The 17,174-nt window shown below is 40.0% G+C and overlaps 1 protein-coding gene across 1 annotated transcript in view; it reads left to right on the forward strand.

Moving 5' to 3' along the window:
• Positions 1–17,174, forward strand: part of TPH2 (tryptophan hydroxylase 2) — a 49,690-nt gene that overhangs the window by 17,428 nt on the left and 15,088 nt on the right. Inside the window, exon 8 of the mRNA XM_054843474.1 lies at positions 4,758–4,884. Within this exon, the coding sequence (XP_054699449.1) occupies positions 4,758–4,884 (127 nt within the window). The remainder of the gene's footprint in view (positions 1–4,757; positions 4,885–17,174) is intronic.

Below are 17,174 nucleotides of genomic sequence, written 5' to 3' on the forward strand. Positions count from 1 at the left end.
AGATAATATGGAGGTAGTTTTACCAAAGGCATCCGCTGATCTTGTAACCACAGGAATGACATTTTCACAGTGAATCAGTCATCAGGCGGTTAGCATGAAATTGTAGCTGTTGTTTAGTCAGCTTGGACTATTTGAGTGCATTTTATTTTTGCCAAAATTTACACAGAGAGTTCATACACATATATTCAGCTCCAGTCCTGTATACATTTGGACCTATGCCTAACTTTGATTTCATGAATAGACTGCGGAAACCATGCAGTAATATTTTTGAATATAAAAGGATTAATGGAACCACATATTAAGCTGTATCTAAAAATGCTTTAACATCATTCTGGCAGGAGTCACCAGGTGGTGCTGTTATACACTTACCTACTTACTCTTTTCCTCAGCATCTGAACTGGGCAAAGCGTTTCTTGAAATTATATGAGGCTAGTTTTGTGTACGTGGTTTTTTTGGGAAGCAGGTGGTAATCCCTGAAGGAATTCACTCACTTCTGTAACCTCTGTATTAGAACTTTAATCTCTTCAAGTTTTAGGCAAATTGCTACAATGTAAAATTCTGAAAGAAGGGCTTGGATATGTGATGCTGGACCTCTTCTGATCTATCCAAAACTATCTGTAGATATTTCAAAAAAAGAAATTATACTTAGGAAGTACCAGGTTTTGCACCAATGATTTCCTCTCCTGTGGGAAGCCACTGTCTCAGATTGCAGCACCTGCCAATGTTCAGCAAAAGAATGACAACACTTATTAACTTAATACAAACTAGAAGAACACTTTCATCTATTGATAGGGGATTTAGGTACGTAACTCCAACAGGAACAAAGGAAGGAACATCTTCCAGGAAACAATTAAGTGCATCTATGCTTTTGCTGATGTTCTCTGGTTCATTGATTTCTATATTTGAGACCCCTGTAGTTTTCAAGGATGCTGCCTACATTCAGAATTATGCAGTGTATCATAGCTGATTCTTAGTAGTAACGACAACTACCTTTTTTTGTACCCTTTCTGGTCATAGTGTCTTGAAAGTCACTGTGTAGTAATAGTAGTTCAGTTAGAATGAAGACTTTCATTCCTTATTTGGGCTCAACTTAAAAATCCAGCTTATAGTCTTAACACCTCTAAATATGACTAATAGAGGAATTAAGTTGTCATTTTCTAATGATGTTACTCTCTTCTTGCAAACCTACTTGTTCACATAAATTAAATAATGTGTACAGATTATCAGGAACTTCATAGGAAAATTCTGAAAATTCCTTTTTAAATGTGTTTAATTTTTTTCATAAGATAGAGGATATACTAAGTGTTACCAGAAATGTAGAGTGAAATCGTGGTTGTGGGTTTTTTGTTTTTTTTTTTGAATCAATGGCAAAGCTAAATTGACTTGAGTGGGGACAGCTCTTCATCTTCTGCAGCAGCTGCAATGCCCTGAGATCTGCTAGTTGATAGATGAGGCCATAATGAGGTTTGCTGCGGGTCCCTGGCTTGGTGAATGTTGCATTTCAATGATATAAACCTGGTAAAAAGACTCCCTTTGACTTCAGTGGGCTTTCCATCAGATTTAACACCCAGGCTATAGAGCTAGATACAAATTAGAGAGTTCATTTGGTTTGATCTGTATCACTACTATATGCATTTTAAAACATTTCTTCCTGACTTTCATTATGTTTCTACTACATTCACAGAGCTATATAGATTTCCTCTGCTCTGCTAACTAATTTACTCCAAAAAAAATCTTTTGCTGTGAAAAGTGCATTACAAAAATCTTATTTTCTCTGAGCAATGTGTGTGAATAAATTAAAGGAACTTAATTATTTTCTGAATAAAACAAAAGAATCAAGCCTTGGTAGTTAAGTGAATAATTATATTGTTTAGACTATCTATAAAGGGCCAGACTGACAGGGAAATCTAAGAGACTCCAATGACTATCCCAAATGCTGGTTTATGGTTCTGCTTGGAAGATTTGGGGGTTTTTTGTTGGGGTTTGTTTGTTTTGTTCGTATGTTTTTGTTTCAAGCTCCCTTCTTTATAACTGCATGTTCAAAATACTACTTTGCATAGTTTTAATCAAAGAATCTACAAGCTAAAGGCATGAGAGAAATATCTTCTGCTTCCTCATCCTCCTCCTCTTGCCAGGAGAGACAAGTTAATGGGGCTTGGCTTTGTCTGTTCTCATTTTGTCTGCAAGGATGGAAGTGACACAAAGAGCCTGTGTCCCAGTGCAGAACTAGAAATAACATGTCTTCACTTTTTTGTTTCTGGGAGTTGTTACCTCAGCACAGGAAAACAGAGATGTAGACACTCACTCAGATACTAATAGTGGTGATGCTGCTGTAGAAGCCTGCCTGGAGACAAGCGTGCTTACCTGAAGCCAGGAACTTGAAGCCAGTCCCACTATATCTTCTTTGCTGTTGTTATTTGAACTACCAATATGAAGTTACCTTAAATATATCTGGACTGATGCAATGCAGCCTAGGTGAAGCTCAGCAATCAGTATTGATTTCTCTAGTGAAGATGGGAAGTGGAGTTAGAGCTCTGGACTTCCAGAGAATGGGCTTTGTGGCCCATTTCTGTGTTGGAAGGTGATGGTTGGAGCAGTCAGGTTCCTCCAGTGAATTGTTTGGTACTGGGAATTCTCTGGGTGGACCTATCAGGCTGCAAACTCCATTTCCCTGCTGTCCTTTGTATTGTCAACAAGCTAAACCTTTCAGGAGGTGACAGAAGAAATTGCTGTCAGTGGAACTGAATAAATAAAGAAGGGTCATTAACCTTTGAAGATTATCCACTCAAGTGATGCTAACCATCTCCTGAACAAAGAGATGGATACCATGCAGTGCCAGCCAATTTTTCAAGTCTGAGCTCCAGTGAGGAAGTGAGTAGTATCTAAGCTACAGGTCTTGTGGTAGGGAACTTTGATCATCTTGCAAGACTCAGAGCCTCACCAAGCAGAGGGGTGTGGAGATCATAAAAGGAAAGCCTTCTTACCAGCTGCTTTTGAAGAAGAACAGGCAAGGAGAAATCAGGAGTTTCCCAGGCTCTGAAATGACTTGCAATGATGTGGAAACAAAGGAGGAAAGATCTTACTTTCAGGAGGAAGGACAAGCTTTACCAAGCAGTGGAAAACAAATGCAAACAATTTTCCTTATGTAAGTATGATGTCTGATACTGTTCCTGGCCAGCTGTCCATATCGAACATATTTCATAGGTGTTGACTAGAAATACTGGCATACAGTAAATCTGAGTGCTCAGCCTATATTTCTGCAACTAGATCTCTTAGTCATTGTCCGTGGACTATGTTTGTTTCATCAAGTGGCACAAGAGTATCTGTTTACCTCCTCTGCTGCTTTGGGAAATATGTATGTTTATGAAGGAAGAGAAAGGAGATTTGGTAATTCCTCTCTACTGTTGAACGAATTATTCATATATGAGGTTGGCTTAAAGTTGTCATGCACAATTTCAGAGTGGTGCTTGTCTCACCAGAAAGTATGAATATAACATGAGCAAATGTTGGTACGAGTCTTGTCAGCAAGGCCATCTGGGCTGAGAAGAGAGACTTGTATATGTAACCCTCCAATACTGGAACTATATTTGATAAGCTTTTGGTGAGGCAAACCAGGAATGCCAAAAATGCTGATCTTCATTTGCATGCATTCAGAAACTGCTGCTGTCTACCTAGACACAGTTGGTGCAGGGTTCTTGGTGAAGAGTACTGAGTAAGGAGACTTTAAATTATATAGAGGGTTGTTTTTCTGTTCATGATTTATCTGAAGTGTCAGGTTCTGTGTCTTTTCAAACAAAAATAGTTTAGAAAAGACAAATTGGATGATTTTGGATAGAAGGCAGAAAACTTGATGCTTTCTCCCTGCCTTTAAAACATTTGTTTACAGCTTAGGAAAAAAAAAGAGAGAAATGTCTTTGAAGAGACAAAAGCAAAGGAAATGTCAGTTCCGATTTTTAAAGTGAACTTTACTACCAAGTCCATTATTTTCTGTGAACAAATGCACCAAAACTTTCAGAATTGTTTGAGAGCTTTTGTAGATGATGCATGTGCACTTTCGTTAGGTTGGCTAGCAGTTTTTTGTACACTTATATCTGCACTTTGTTGTGACTAATAGTGCACTTACAGGTGTGGACAGTAGTTCTTTCTGAAACGATTCGGGTTCTCTGCTTTTTCTGAAATCTGCTTGGTGAAAAGTGGACTGCATAACAAAAGTACCCAGTAATTCCAGTAGGAAGCCAGGACTAAATGAGAAATTAAGCACACAGAAACCTCTGCAAATATTGCCCTGAATTTCTGGTGGCAAGTGGCAAAATGTTTGGTTGTGGAGCTGTACCCAGGTGCAGAAAGGGGAATGGAGAAGAGGAAAAGGGAATGTGTTGGATATTGGACTTGATTCATGTGGAGAGAAATGCTGAAAACTGTACTTGTGAGACATCTGACTTTCCTTTGGGCAGTTCAGTCTTCATGGTACTAAGCCTGGAAGGCAGCAGTGATCAGGCCCTCCCACTCAATCTGGAAATGATGGGGAAATCACGGAATTAATGGGGTTAACTGACATACAACCCATTTAATAGAAGCAAACCTGTATGTTTCTACAGAACCATACACAGGGAAGAACTACACTGTAAAAACCCTGTTTCCTGGTAAGACTTTTAAAGCAGAGGTCAGACCCATGTAAAATGGTTTATGTTAAATTAATTATGGAATGATTATAGTATTAATTTCTGTAACGACTCTTTTCATTTCCCTTCCCTTAGGGATACATGCCATGAACTCTTGGGACACGTACCTCTACTTGCTGATCCCAAGTTTGCACAGTTTTCACAAGAGATAGGACTTGCTTCACTGGGAGCGTCTGATGAAGATGTTCAGAAATTAGCCACTGTGAGTCAAAATCTTTTTGTGGCTTGCTCTCTCATCTATCCTTCTCTTTGGTTGACAAAGTGACATGCATTGTCTTATTAGAGCTGACTGCATTTTCAGGTTGTAGGTGACTATGCTGTGACAATCAGAGAGCTTTAGGTATTTTTCCATTGTTTTTAATCGGAGCAAAGCAAAGCTGAACAGGCAGTCCTCAGGCAGTCAGATTTACTTTTTTGTGCAATAACTACCAATTTTCAGGGCTAGCTGAGATGGATTTTGTCTACTTTAAGGTGCTGAAAACAAGTAAGCAAGGTAATTTTGGAAAACCCCCCCAAACAAACAACAGCACATTTTGGTGTGTGCTCTCAGCTCTACACTGTTAGCTCCTCCACAGGTGGCCACTTTGGCTCTTAGCACTGCTATTTCTGTACTCGCTGTTCTGTTTTGCAGCTGTTCACTGTATTGTAGTGTGTGATGGATTTTGAGATGATGTTGCATCCTTGCTACTGCTCCTGTTGGAGAATATGTACTTACTAAGCCAAGGCTGTGGAGCAGTAGATCTAGACCTAGGTCAAGTGCCTCAGCCAGTGGCTGTGAGATGGATTTTATGTTGTTTCAAATGAGGTACATGCCAGTAGATAGTGTGAACTGGAAGACGTGTTAAAGATGTTAGACTGGAAGACTGTGTGTTAAAGATGTTAGATGCTACTGACTACCCAACTGGAGCCTTTTTGGCCCTTGTGTGAGGGACCCTCAGGTTGCACTGAAGGGCCCTGTCAAGTTGCCAGGACTCTTGGCTCCTGCCCACCTGTCAGCCCTGCTGTATTGCCATTTCCAAATAACTTGTACGCAGCCCTTTGCATCTTGACATGGGTTGGTGACCCCTGGTCTATACCACTTGCTCTGTTCAGTTGTTTTAACTTGTTGTATGCTTCCTTTTGTGGATCCTGTTAAAACTAATGCTGCAAATAATTTAATGAACTATTTTGTATTAAAAATCAACTCTATATTTAAATATTTTATCTCATGAAAAACTCTGTGACAACCAGCAAAAGAATTGGTTATTTAAATCTTATCCAGGATACTACTGCTTTTCTACACGAGAAGTGCAGTGGGGATTTAAAGGGTTAGAAATAACTTGGATGAAGTTATCGAAGGCAGATTCAAACCAGGTTCAATTAAACTGTGATAATTTTGATGAACTGGCTTAGCAGTGGCTTAGAGTCCCATGTGCTGAAAAAGGAGTTTGTACCTATTTGTTAGCTTTTTCTCCTGTAGCCCTCCAGAAGTGACCACCAAACTTATTTAATCAAACGGGCCTCACTCCTTAGTTAGACAGGCTTGATGTCTTGCTCACGGTCAGTTCCTCTCACATGCTTCAGGATGTGTTCCTTCATTTTCTGATGGATGTCTACTGAGAAGAAACTGGTTTTTGTATGGAGGAATTGTGAAAGTTGTGTGTCTGTTTACACATTTGCTAGGAAGGGACTTAGTAGGAAGCAGACCTACCTTGTCACAACCTGCAGCCTCCAGAAAAACTAGCTAACTGGCTGTCCCTGTAGGTACTTTGAGGAAGAGAGTATGTCCAAGTCTTTCACCCCAAAATAACCTTGGATGACACAGGCTTGTTGCAGAGGACAATGTTGGCACTGATCTGTTTGGGGAGAGGAATTAATATAAAGTGACCTCTGAATATTATATAAATGCTTTTACTCCTCCCCCTCACAGAAGTTCCCAGTTATGACTGACTGTGTCATCCGAACAATGAGCTGCTCCTGAATCACAAAGCCAAAAATAAAAGAAGACAGCTGAATCACTTTCTCTTATCACACTGAGAATTTGATATCTGAGTCAAAGTTGATTTCTCCTCCCATGCTGGAAATAGCTCTTTCAAGTGGAAGAAACATTTAGAGAGAGACTTAAGGTAACCCAGCTGGTGTTATTTTTCATGGAAGCACAATGAGGGGCTGTACTCCCCTGGGACAGGTGCTTGACAAGTACAGAGATGTTCCTTGCCCTAAAATTTGCAATGTAAACAGTCAACTTGAGAGCAAGTATAAAGAACATCTCTCAGCAGTGAGGGTGAGGAGGCCAAGAAATTCATTCAGCTGGGCACCGAATGTCACCTGAGGTGCTATTAACTGACTTTTGAAACATTCGGTCCCATTTCCATCCTAGAAAACAACCAGAGACGCAGTAAGCTGAGAAATGCCAGCCAAGAGTCTTAACGCAGAAAAGCAGCGCAGGTTCCAGCGAGGCAACTTCAAAGTAAATAGAGAAACAAATGAACAGAGAGAGAACATGCATATTAATGAGCTTGAAGCAATATGCCCAAAGCAAGCTTGCCATTAGCATGACCTGTTTCAAAAGATAGTGACATTAACAGCTGAGCCATTAAAAGGAGGACAATGGCTTTAGGAAGAGAGGAAAACACCTCATAGGAATTCAGACCAGTAAGGGAAGAATTATTGCAGGTGATTTTGTAATCTTTCACTTCATTCTGCTCTCAAAAGCCATGGCGTATCGGCCTTGATAGATCTCCTCTTTGTGCCCCATCAGTCCTGAGCTGCAAAGGAAACGTGCTGATGTTTTTGTCCCTGCAGAGCTGACATGGTAGATGTAGAGCAAGCTGGAGCCTGGTCCCTAGTCATACTAGAATTGTTTGCTAAATTGCAATTAGTCACATCTGTGCAGCCCCACGGAGGGCAAGGATTAAAGTGGAGAGCATTGCGAAGGCCCTGATGCTGGCCAGCTGAGGGGGAAGGATGGCTTCAGGGGAAGAGGGCTGAAAGGGAAGGATGCGAGCTCCCCTCATCCTCTTCTTTGAGTTTGGTAGTCAGATTAGGGCAAGAAGAAAGGAATGCTTTTTTGCTCCTTTTTAAACTTAATTGTTCGTACTATGAGTGGAATATTGAGAGAGCCAAAAGACTGTCTTTGCAGTGTTTTTTTGAGACATGCTGTTTCTTTACAGTGTTTTAAGAGAATAATAAAGAGGGAAGACGCAAAAACAAATGACTGGGAGTAGGGTTACTGAAACAAGGCAAAATATTTGCAGAATCCACTTTTTTTTTTCTCCTCACTTGTAGTGTGGTATAATGCAGTTACTAGTTGAGGAAATACAACATGGGCCATGCATGTCTGGGTGCTAATTATTATCGTCATCATCACTAATGTCTTGTGCTATTCTGTGTGACTTTCTAAAAATGCTTTTGCATTGATTTTTCAAGCATTCCTGGTCTTTCTACTTTCACCTAGTACAAAAATAAACAAAGACTGTCTTTTCTGCTTACCTATCAAACCATAAGCTGTAGGGAGGACTTGACATGAGGTGTTTCAACTAATTTATATAATATATCATTTGCAACACATTTAACAGCACAGAACGTAAGGTTTTGTCAGGAAAATTGTACAAAAAATATACCTCAGTTTACATTTCAGCATTACCTTGTAATTTGTGGACTTGGGAGCCAGAGAGCAGCTGTCTTTGCAAAGCTACAAGTTGATAAGCAGGATCCTGTCTCTCTTGCTAATGGCAGAAATGACTCCCAGCTTCTACTGACTTGTTTCAGCGCAGCTGAGGTTGCCCCTTCGTCAGGCAGTGTGTATGGGATGTGTTTGTGTATATAAATTTCAGTGGGGTACATTAACTGGTGCTTCAGAAAAGAGAAGGTTAGCAGAGTGTCTATAGCTTGTATGCAGTTTATCACCAAATCTTTGTACCCAAGAATTTGGTCGTTAGGGACTAGTTAGTCACACTAAGTGTTTTTCCAATTGATTCTTACTGGAAATTACATTTAAACCTTCAGTTCTCTAGAACTGTAAAATTGTCACCTTTTCATCTTTCTTGATAATATTTGTTCTGGTATTTTAACAGCATGGGACCGCAGAAATCAAGAAATTTCTTTTGGTTTTGCTATCCTTTATGCAGAAAACCACAATAGTGAATTGCTTCTGAATTTGAAGGAATTGTGTGTGATGAGGTCTTGTAAATGCATTTCAGGCTTGTTATGAATCTAAATCTTTTTCCATGCCTGGATGATGACTGAGGCCAATGGTTTATTCCTAAAGCTGAATTTAATTTATCTGTGTATGTATCACAAACAAAATAGTTTAAAGATACGTGCTGGGATAAAAACAACATTTAGAACTGTCTCTCTGGGAGAAGCCAGTGGTAATTCCTGTGAGCTTGCTTGCCTGTCTTCCATCAGGATCTATGTTATCTGGTCTTGTTGGCTTTGTTCTAGTTCTTCTCCCACGCTGAACAACTGGCACATAATTCAGGACAATGACACGTTATGTTTGCTGAGGAGATAACCAGAATGGAAGAAACAGAAGCGTTGAAGATAAAGACTGAGTTGCATTTGGTAACTTAGGGTAGATGCGGTGTTCGTGGTCTCACTAGACAGAGCAGACTGTTGCAGTCTTTCATCCTCACAAACAACAGATTAGATTTCCCAGAGGGGCTGTTTGATAGTGCTAGGCTGTAAGTACAGCTTGTGAACTGGATTACTGTCTTCCTCCATGAATGAACAAATGGAACTGAGAAGATAACCATGAAAATGTTTGAGATTTCAAACATTCCCCCCGTGCATCTGAAAAATCAAGACTGCTTGCATGTTTCTCATTTATAGTTGCAAAATGATAGACAGTGAACTAACCACTGTGATAAGTCTGTGATCAGCTCCCCTGCTGAAGTTATTCTACCATATAAAAATAATTATGTATTGGCCAACTGAAACCTGGTATTATAGCCCAAGAGCTATGGCCTTCACTGAGCATATTGAAGTTTAACATCCAAATCTCTGCTCGGTCTTTTTCCTGTATCCCAGTCGTGTGCCATGATCGTGTGATGAATGCCGAGAGTGAGCACAGTGAGTACCTTAAGTCCAGGGGTAACATAATGGAGTTGCTTGCAAAGGGGTCGCTTCCGGCTACACCTGTAGTTAATGAATAAATGAGCAGTAGCATGAAGAGCTGGGACTGAATATGATTTAATGTGCAGGAGTAATGCTTGAGTAAATTTTGACAGACTTACGAGAGACATATGAAATGACTCTGATTTGGGATGTGTGTCACTTAGGGAAGATGAGCCAATTCCCAGGGTAAAAGCTAAGACTATGAAGCTGAAATCAGGTATGATAGATCTCTATAGCCAGACATCGTCCTGCCACACAGCACGAGACTAGAAATACTGTGATCTGTATTGTTCATCGGTAGATGGCTTGGGCTGTGTTTCTGTTCCTGACTTTGACCAGGCTAAAACACCCATATGCGGATGTATTTGGAAATTGCCCAAGTGCAAAACCTGAAACTGGTATACGATGTAGAAGAGAAAGCTGATGAAACCTTGTGGCTTTCTTAATCATCACAAGGTCATACAGGCCTGTTTGAATCAGGAGAGAAGGATAACTTACTGATGGATTACTTTCCTTTGATTGGTGAGGTGTTGCTGGGCACGCTGACTGCTCTTCTAAAAGCATGCCCTAATTTGTGATTCGCTCTGCATAATGTTCTAAAGGAATTAATAACAGGTAATGGTCCCTATTTTTTAAGGGTTTCTTTCCGCAATACTTTTTGATAAAATAGCTGAAGCACTGATGTCAAGTCCTTCCTCCAGTATACATAATCAAATAGGTGAGCAGAAAAGATAGTATATATATCACAGAAACAGACTAAAGGAGAAAAAACTTGTAGATTCCAGGGATCAATATTTAATATTTTAGAATACTGCAGTGTTCCCCTGCAGTGTATTTTCATGGTCATCGTGTCAGAGATTCACGGCACAAGAACAAAATCTCAGCAGCGATACATAACTAGCTTTGTAGCTCAAAAGAAATGGCTCTGTACTATATAAAAATAAGCTAGCACTCCAGAGAAGTTACTACAGGGAGAATTTGAAGAGTTCTGTTGCTGAAATGGGAGCAAATGCTCAATGTTTTCTGCAGGAATTGTGACACTTTGTTGAGGCTTTTGTTCTGGGTTTGGAGAGAGTCTGTTTCCAGGTTCGGATCTGTAAGAACGCTGTGCTGGTCAGGCCACGTGGCTGGTGCCTCGTGCCCAAGTGCAGTCATTAATAGCTACTTAGGAGGGATGTAAGAGCAGGATGAGCATATCTGATTCTCTTCAAACGTTTTTCAAGTTTCTCATCACTCAGAAACTCGAGGAACTCTTGAGCCAAATGCGGTTTCTCTGTATTTAATTATCCTGAATAGATTTCTGTCCAGAGGCAGCTGTTTATCTTTTGAAGACATGTAAATTTTTAGTACCTGCAGTAAATTTGGCAAAGAGCTCTATGGCTCAACTATTCACTGCCCAGTGAACTATTTCCTTCTGTTGTTTTTAACCTGATTCCTACTAGCTTTTTTGTATTTGAAGAGAGAACAATCAGATCGTCCCTATATGCTTTGTCTATGCCATCATGACTTTACAGAACTGTTTTATTTTCTCCTTTAGTTGTCTCCTTTTCTGGATTGAAAATCAATTGTTTGTTTAGTTATTTGTCATGTGGAAGATGCTCTGTAACTTTGAGCATGTTATTGCTTCCCTGAACTCTTTCCACCTTTCCAGCTAGAACTGGAAAAAAAGAGAGAGGATATCTCAATCACCATGCTAGGGAGTGGGGTAAAGGAGCAGTTCGAACCCTAATCTGAGTTTTGGTTAAGAGCAGCACTCCAGAGTTAAGCCAGTTTTGGATGTGCTTGCTGTGGAATTGGGAGCCTTTTGTATGGCTGGAAGAGTGGGCCTGATGTTGTAGAGCTGACATGGTTTGCTGCTTAGAGATGGGAGAAATGAGCTGCATCCAGGTGCAGGAGGGAAGTAGAATTCAGTGGATCCATCTTTATTTATCAACCACCATCACTATTCAAGGATACAAGTCCCTGCAGTTTCTGATCAGCAGAAGATACAAAGGGGTGATTCTGCTGCTGCAAATTCTGTGGGGGCACGGGAGAAGTAATTTAGATGGTGAAGAAATCATGTGTCAGCCACTGCAGTGAAGGGAGGAGCTGGACTACTGATGGTGGAACTGTGGTGGGTTTTTTTCATTTGTAGAGGTATAAAATACTGGTTTAAAAACATTTTTAAATACAAACCTCCTGCTTTAACTAGTTTCTGGGCTAAGTAGGTCACCATAGGACGTGTTACATCTGGAAATGAAACATTTCGTGCTTTGTACTGTGTCACTCAAAGTTAAGAATGTGCAGGAGGCCTTGCCTGTTGCTGTGAGGGTGCCTAGTTGGTCAGGCCAGTAACCTGCTTCTTGAGCAGATCTCAGGTTGCCCTAACAGACAAAATTTTGCACTTACAAGTAACTAGAAATAGTGTTTTTCTATAACATGCTTGTATGTTTGTATGCCTGGGCCCAACCCTGTAATGAGGAAGCTAGATGCAAGAGAGAGCTAATTTGACTTAATTGGGAGCAGGGAAGGAATTAGAAATTTCTCTGTAGAAGTAAGAGAGCTCCTTTTAGACAGGATGCAGTTTATGAAGATCAAGCCCTAAGCAGTTAGACACACTAAAGAAAAAACTTCTAATAAAATAACAAATTACAGCCAGACACTGGATTTGTTTTTATTTCTTGTAGCATTATGTTTCCAAAAGTGGTTAGATCATAATCTGTGAGGTTACTGAACTTCAAATGCAAATTTACATGCACACAAGTAATACATTTTGACATATAGGTTAACAAGAGAACAGTGCAAATTTCACACAGCACTGGCTTGCTAATTACGTTTGTTTATTTTCAGAAGCAATTTCATTTTCATTAAGAAATTGCAGATTCTGCAATAGTAATCTTTGCTGGTAGTTCAACAGCTCACACTCTGAACATGTGCTCTGCAACAACAGTAATGAAAGTGAGCCTTAAAATAAAAGCTCAGGAAGAACTTGTGGGTTTTAGGAGTGCATGCAAGTGGCAAGCATCTACCATTTTGTTGTTGGATTCAGTTGAGATAGATTGAGGAATAGGTGGAAGGAGTCTATGAATTTTGATAGGGTTTTTGCATATTTTTTTTCTTTTGACCTAGAGTAGGAAATGTATTAGCAAAAAGGCATAAAGTGTCTTTTATAGAACATACGTAACTGGAAGGACCCAGAAAAAGCTTTCAGTGAGCTACAATTGCACAATTATTTTGGGTAATAACTACAAACTAAAGGGTGGAAATTACAGGAATAAAGGATTAAATAAAGAAAATGGGGAAAAAAGCAGAAGAGGAAAAGTTTGGAATATATTGCTACTGCTCTTCCCAACTGCCCCTGTGCCTTCACCGATATGTTGAAGGAAAGAGATAATCCTAGGCTCTGCATAGATATCATTCATAGTGACATTGCTACACTCATTTTCCTTTGGTCGTAGCACATGCATGTGAAACTCACTCATAAAATGTATTCATCTACAGTTCAGAACTGCGGGAGTCTCATGCTACTAGAGCTTTATTTGTGTACGGTAGGATGTCCCATACTACGTTAAGAAGTATTCTTAGAGGAATATATAGGCGTCACAGCAAACTAACGAAGTAAATTGTATAATGCTACTTGTTTTTTCTATTGCATTTATTTATTTTTACTTAAATCTGTAAGATTCTGTAACATAGAGTGGTAATTGAGTCATTTGTACAAGACGTGGAAATCCTCTGGCAGTGGCACACAGGTATAGGGGAAAGTGAAGGAGTTCAGCATGTGGCAACTCATTTCAACCATGTCTAGGTCTCACTTAGGACCGAGGGAATGTCTGTGCTTTGAGTTCACAGGTGAGGGAGTTGGCTTTATCCATGCTTTCCATGAAGCCAGAGCAGCTGAGGAGTGCTGTACAAAAAAAGTTCTGATGACTGCAGGTGGGGTTCTCTTGGGAGCAGACCCCTGAATGCAGCTGCCCAGTTGTCTGGCTGGGTCTGGCAATGCTGTTGGGGTGGGCCAGCTCCACATTCCCCTTGCTCAGGGATCTGTGCACCCTGCTGCACTGTGTAGGGCAACTATGGCTGTGACCCTGCAAGCCCGTCTCTCCTTTTGGGGGTCAGTGGGCCCATCTGGAGAAGAAAGGAGATTCTGCTTTCAGGCAGAAACAAAACCAATTATGCTTAATGAAGAAAGTCCTCAAACCATGCACTTACCTTTTTATTGTCTGGAATATCTCAGTAAATAATTTTGCTTCCAGAAGGGACGTTCATACATGTAGCTATTATGCATAACCCAAATACCATCTTCTTATGGAAAGAGTCTTAAAATTCATGTCTGTATAGAGCTGAAAAGATTCTAACTTAAAATTCACAACTATGCACTAATGTGAATCATTTTAAATACTGGCTCATGGACTGAACATGTTGCATGTGTTCAGTCTAATTCTCTCACCCAGCACGTTCCTGGGCATTTTCTTTGTATGCACAGATAAAAGTACAGAAGTAAGACAAAATATGGCTGGTATCCATAAAGAGCTAACTATGCCTAAGGCTTAATTACTCAATGCTGCAGCTTCGGAAGTAGTTCTTGTGCCTGTCGTCATCTTTCTATCAAATGGCATCAAAGCGCTGGATGGAATATGGTTCCATAAATTTTTAATTGAGATATTTTTGGGTGATCTACCATAACGATTTTGTAAGTATAGCTTAATTACATATTTATAGGTCCAACTCTGACACCACAGGAGGCCAAGGGGAGGTTTCGCATTGCTTTCAATGAGTTTAGGTCTGTGGGCTAAATACTACCTTCATTTCCATGTATACAGTCTCCTAAAAGTCAATGTGGTTGTACACATGCAAATGAAGGTACGATTTGTTACTGTAAAATTAATGTTAATGCTTTACTTGCCAAAACTTGTTATTTAGGAATATGGGTTTCTGCAGGGAAAGAATTGACTCCAGATGATGCATGATTTTGCAGTTGTGTCTCCCTCCCTGTACCAAGCTCACATGGTACAGCATGCAACAAATTCTGTTAGCTATTTCTTAGTGCTGGCAGGCCTTCTGATGTTATTGTATAAAGAGCTTTTTGATTTGTTGACAATTTTGGAAAGTTAAAGCAAATATTCTAAACCTGAGAGCATTGTTGAAACCAAAGAAAAGTTTACAGAGAAGGGCTTTGTGTCTGTTAATTTTCGTTGCTTTGGTTCCAGCTGTGGCTGAAGTTGTCTCAGTGCAAGGTCACAGAACATCAACATGATGGTACTAGTTCAGGCACAGTTTGAACACCCCACACCATCAATCTGTTTGTTAGGCTCAAGCTCGGTTCGGGATTTTGCTTTTGCATCAGACAAAGCATTAGTTTTGTCAAGATAACCTTGTTTCAGTTAGCATCTGTAAGCTTTGTATTTTCTGTACATTATAGAGAACTTCCTGTAGATCATCATTGTGTTATTGATAAAGATGTTGTCTATTAATAGTGTTAGATAAACCAGTTTGAACTCAGAGCTTTTTAAAGACATGCTGGAAAGAGTGGGTACTCCCAGATTATCCTCTTTTCCCCATAAAACATATTACTCTTTTTTCTAAAGGTTTGTCTTCCCTCCCTTGAATCAGTAGGCTGTAATTGTTACAATTATATAGTTTGACTATATAAAAGTGGCTAAAATTATAGTTTAACAAGACATTTTACATTTCTAGAATGCAAACACCTTTACAGGATTAATTTTTCAACTTTGAATAAACATACAAGCTTATGAACAGATCCATATTATATATCTGCAATGAATTTAGGACCTATTCAAGCACAGAAATCTTGCATATCAGTCTGATCATTTTAGAGTGATCTTCACATTTGGTAAGTCACTCCTAGACCACAGCCACTGTAAGTTCCTTGGACTTTGGTACAGTGAAGAGCTGTGATCTCTCTGCTTACAGGTACTTGCTCAGTGTAACTTTTTTCCACCTTGCTGAATACATGTTCATATGATTTGCTTTGTGTTTACAGACTGCTGGCAGGTAACTCAGTGGTGACTCAGTCGACTACTCTGTGCTTGTGATAGATTCATTCTACATGCCCTCGCTGCTGAAAATCAGGGAGCTACAAGGAGATGCTCAACTATACTTGAAAAAGATTTTGTTTGGGGCTGTGAAAAACATTTTCAATTTGGATATATTTTTAGTAGCAAAATTAATAGATATTTAAAATTCCCTGAGCTACTTTTCTTCTTTGATCTGTCTGTCAGCTTGACATGAATAGAACTTACACTTTTGTGCTGATGCCTACTATCTTTTTTTGGTATTTTTTGCAAGGCAGGTTAAGCAAATGCATTAACAGCCACAAAAGCTTTTGAGAGTCCCTTTGCATTTATGTGATTAAAAGAACATTGAGTTTAAATGCAGTGTTGCTGTTGGAAACTGTGATGTTTGAAAACAAGTCTTAGCTATTAAAATCAGTTTTCAGTAAATAGATGCAAGAAGTTAATTTTCTTTTTCAAATGTTTAGAAAATTAGTGTGGATGCTGTTATTTTTGGAATGAAGTCCTACCCTTTTTTGCTCCTCAAAAATAAATTTGAAGTGGATATGACTGTGAAGAAATAGTGCATTTTTTCCTTGAAATAAGAATTTTAAAACTTCACTGGCCAGTTGTCCCTGTCTGTGCATGGTGTTTCTGCCCCCACAATTCCAGGGCTTGCAAAAGTTGTGAGATCCTTCCAGGCCCAGGAGGCTGCTCCCCTTTCTGAAGATACGACTTCCCCTCGTTAGTGGATACATTAGGACTTTTCCTGCTGATCATGTACACAAGAACCTCATACCCTTCCTCAGCTAAAATGTCACGGGAGGCTCAGTGGCTCTTCTGTGTCAATCCCTGCAGTGCGATTGCCATATGCATTAATTGGCCTGGCAATTAGGTGGGATACAGCCTGCTGCAGAGAATGGCATCGTGAGAAGCACCACGTGTGCCTGGTGCCTTCCCCAAGGGAATGCCTCAGGGAGGATGTTGTGGGTCTGTTTCTGGGCTGGCCAAGGATAGTTATTAAAGAGGCCTTGCAGCCTGCCGTAATTCATTCTGACAGTGGACTGGCATAGGACAGTGATTCAGTAAACTCTCTGCTTATAAAATGAGGATTGCCTGTACTGTGATTTGTTGCTGCACCTTTGCTTCTTGTTAATCTGTAGCTTTACCTTACCAGTCTATGAAGAGCTTCTCCCTGGAGAAGTGGAAGAGACTCCAGTGCCAGTTTTCCCTTATGCAGTTTCCTTAGAGCGTTGCAGCATGTTAAAAAGGGCAGACTTTGTCTCCCCAGCCTGAAGAGGTTTTCTTGGTATTTCAGGGAGTGTTGCAACTTTATGCCTTCTTTTCCGAGTCTCTTTCTTAACGTGCTTGCTGGGGAGTGGAAGTTAGGCGTTTTTGAGAA

Source organism: Grus americana, chromosome 1 (assembly GCF_028858705.1).
Source record: "Grus americana isolate bGruAme1 chromosome 1, bGruAme1.mat, whole genome shotgun sequence".
NCBI lineage: Eukaryota > Metazoa > Chordata > Aves > Gruiformes > Gruidae > Grus > Grus americana.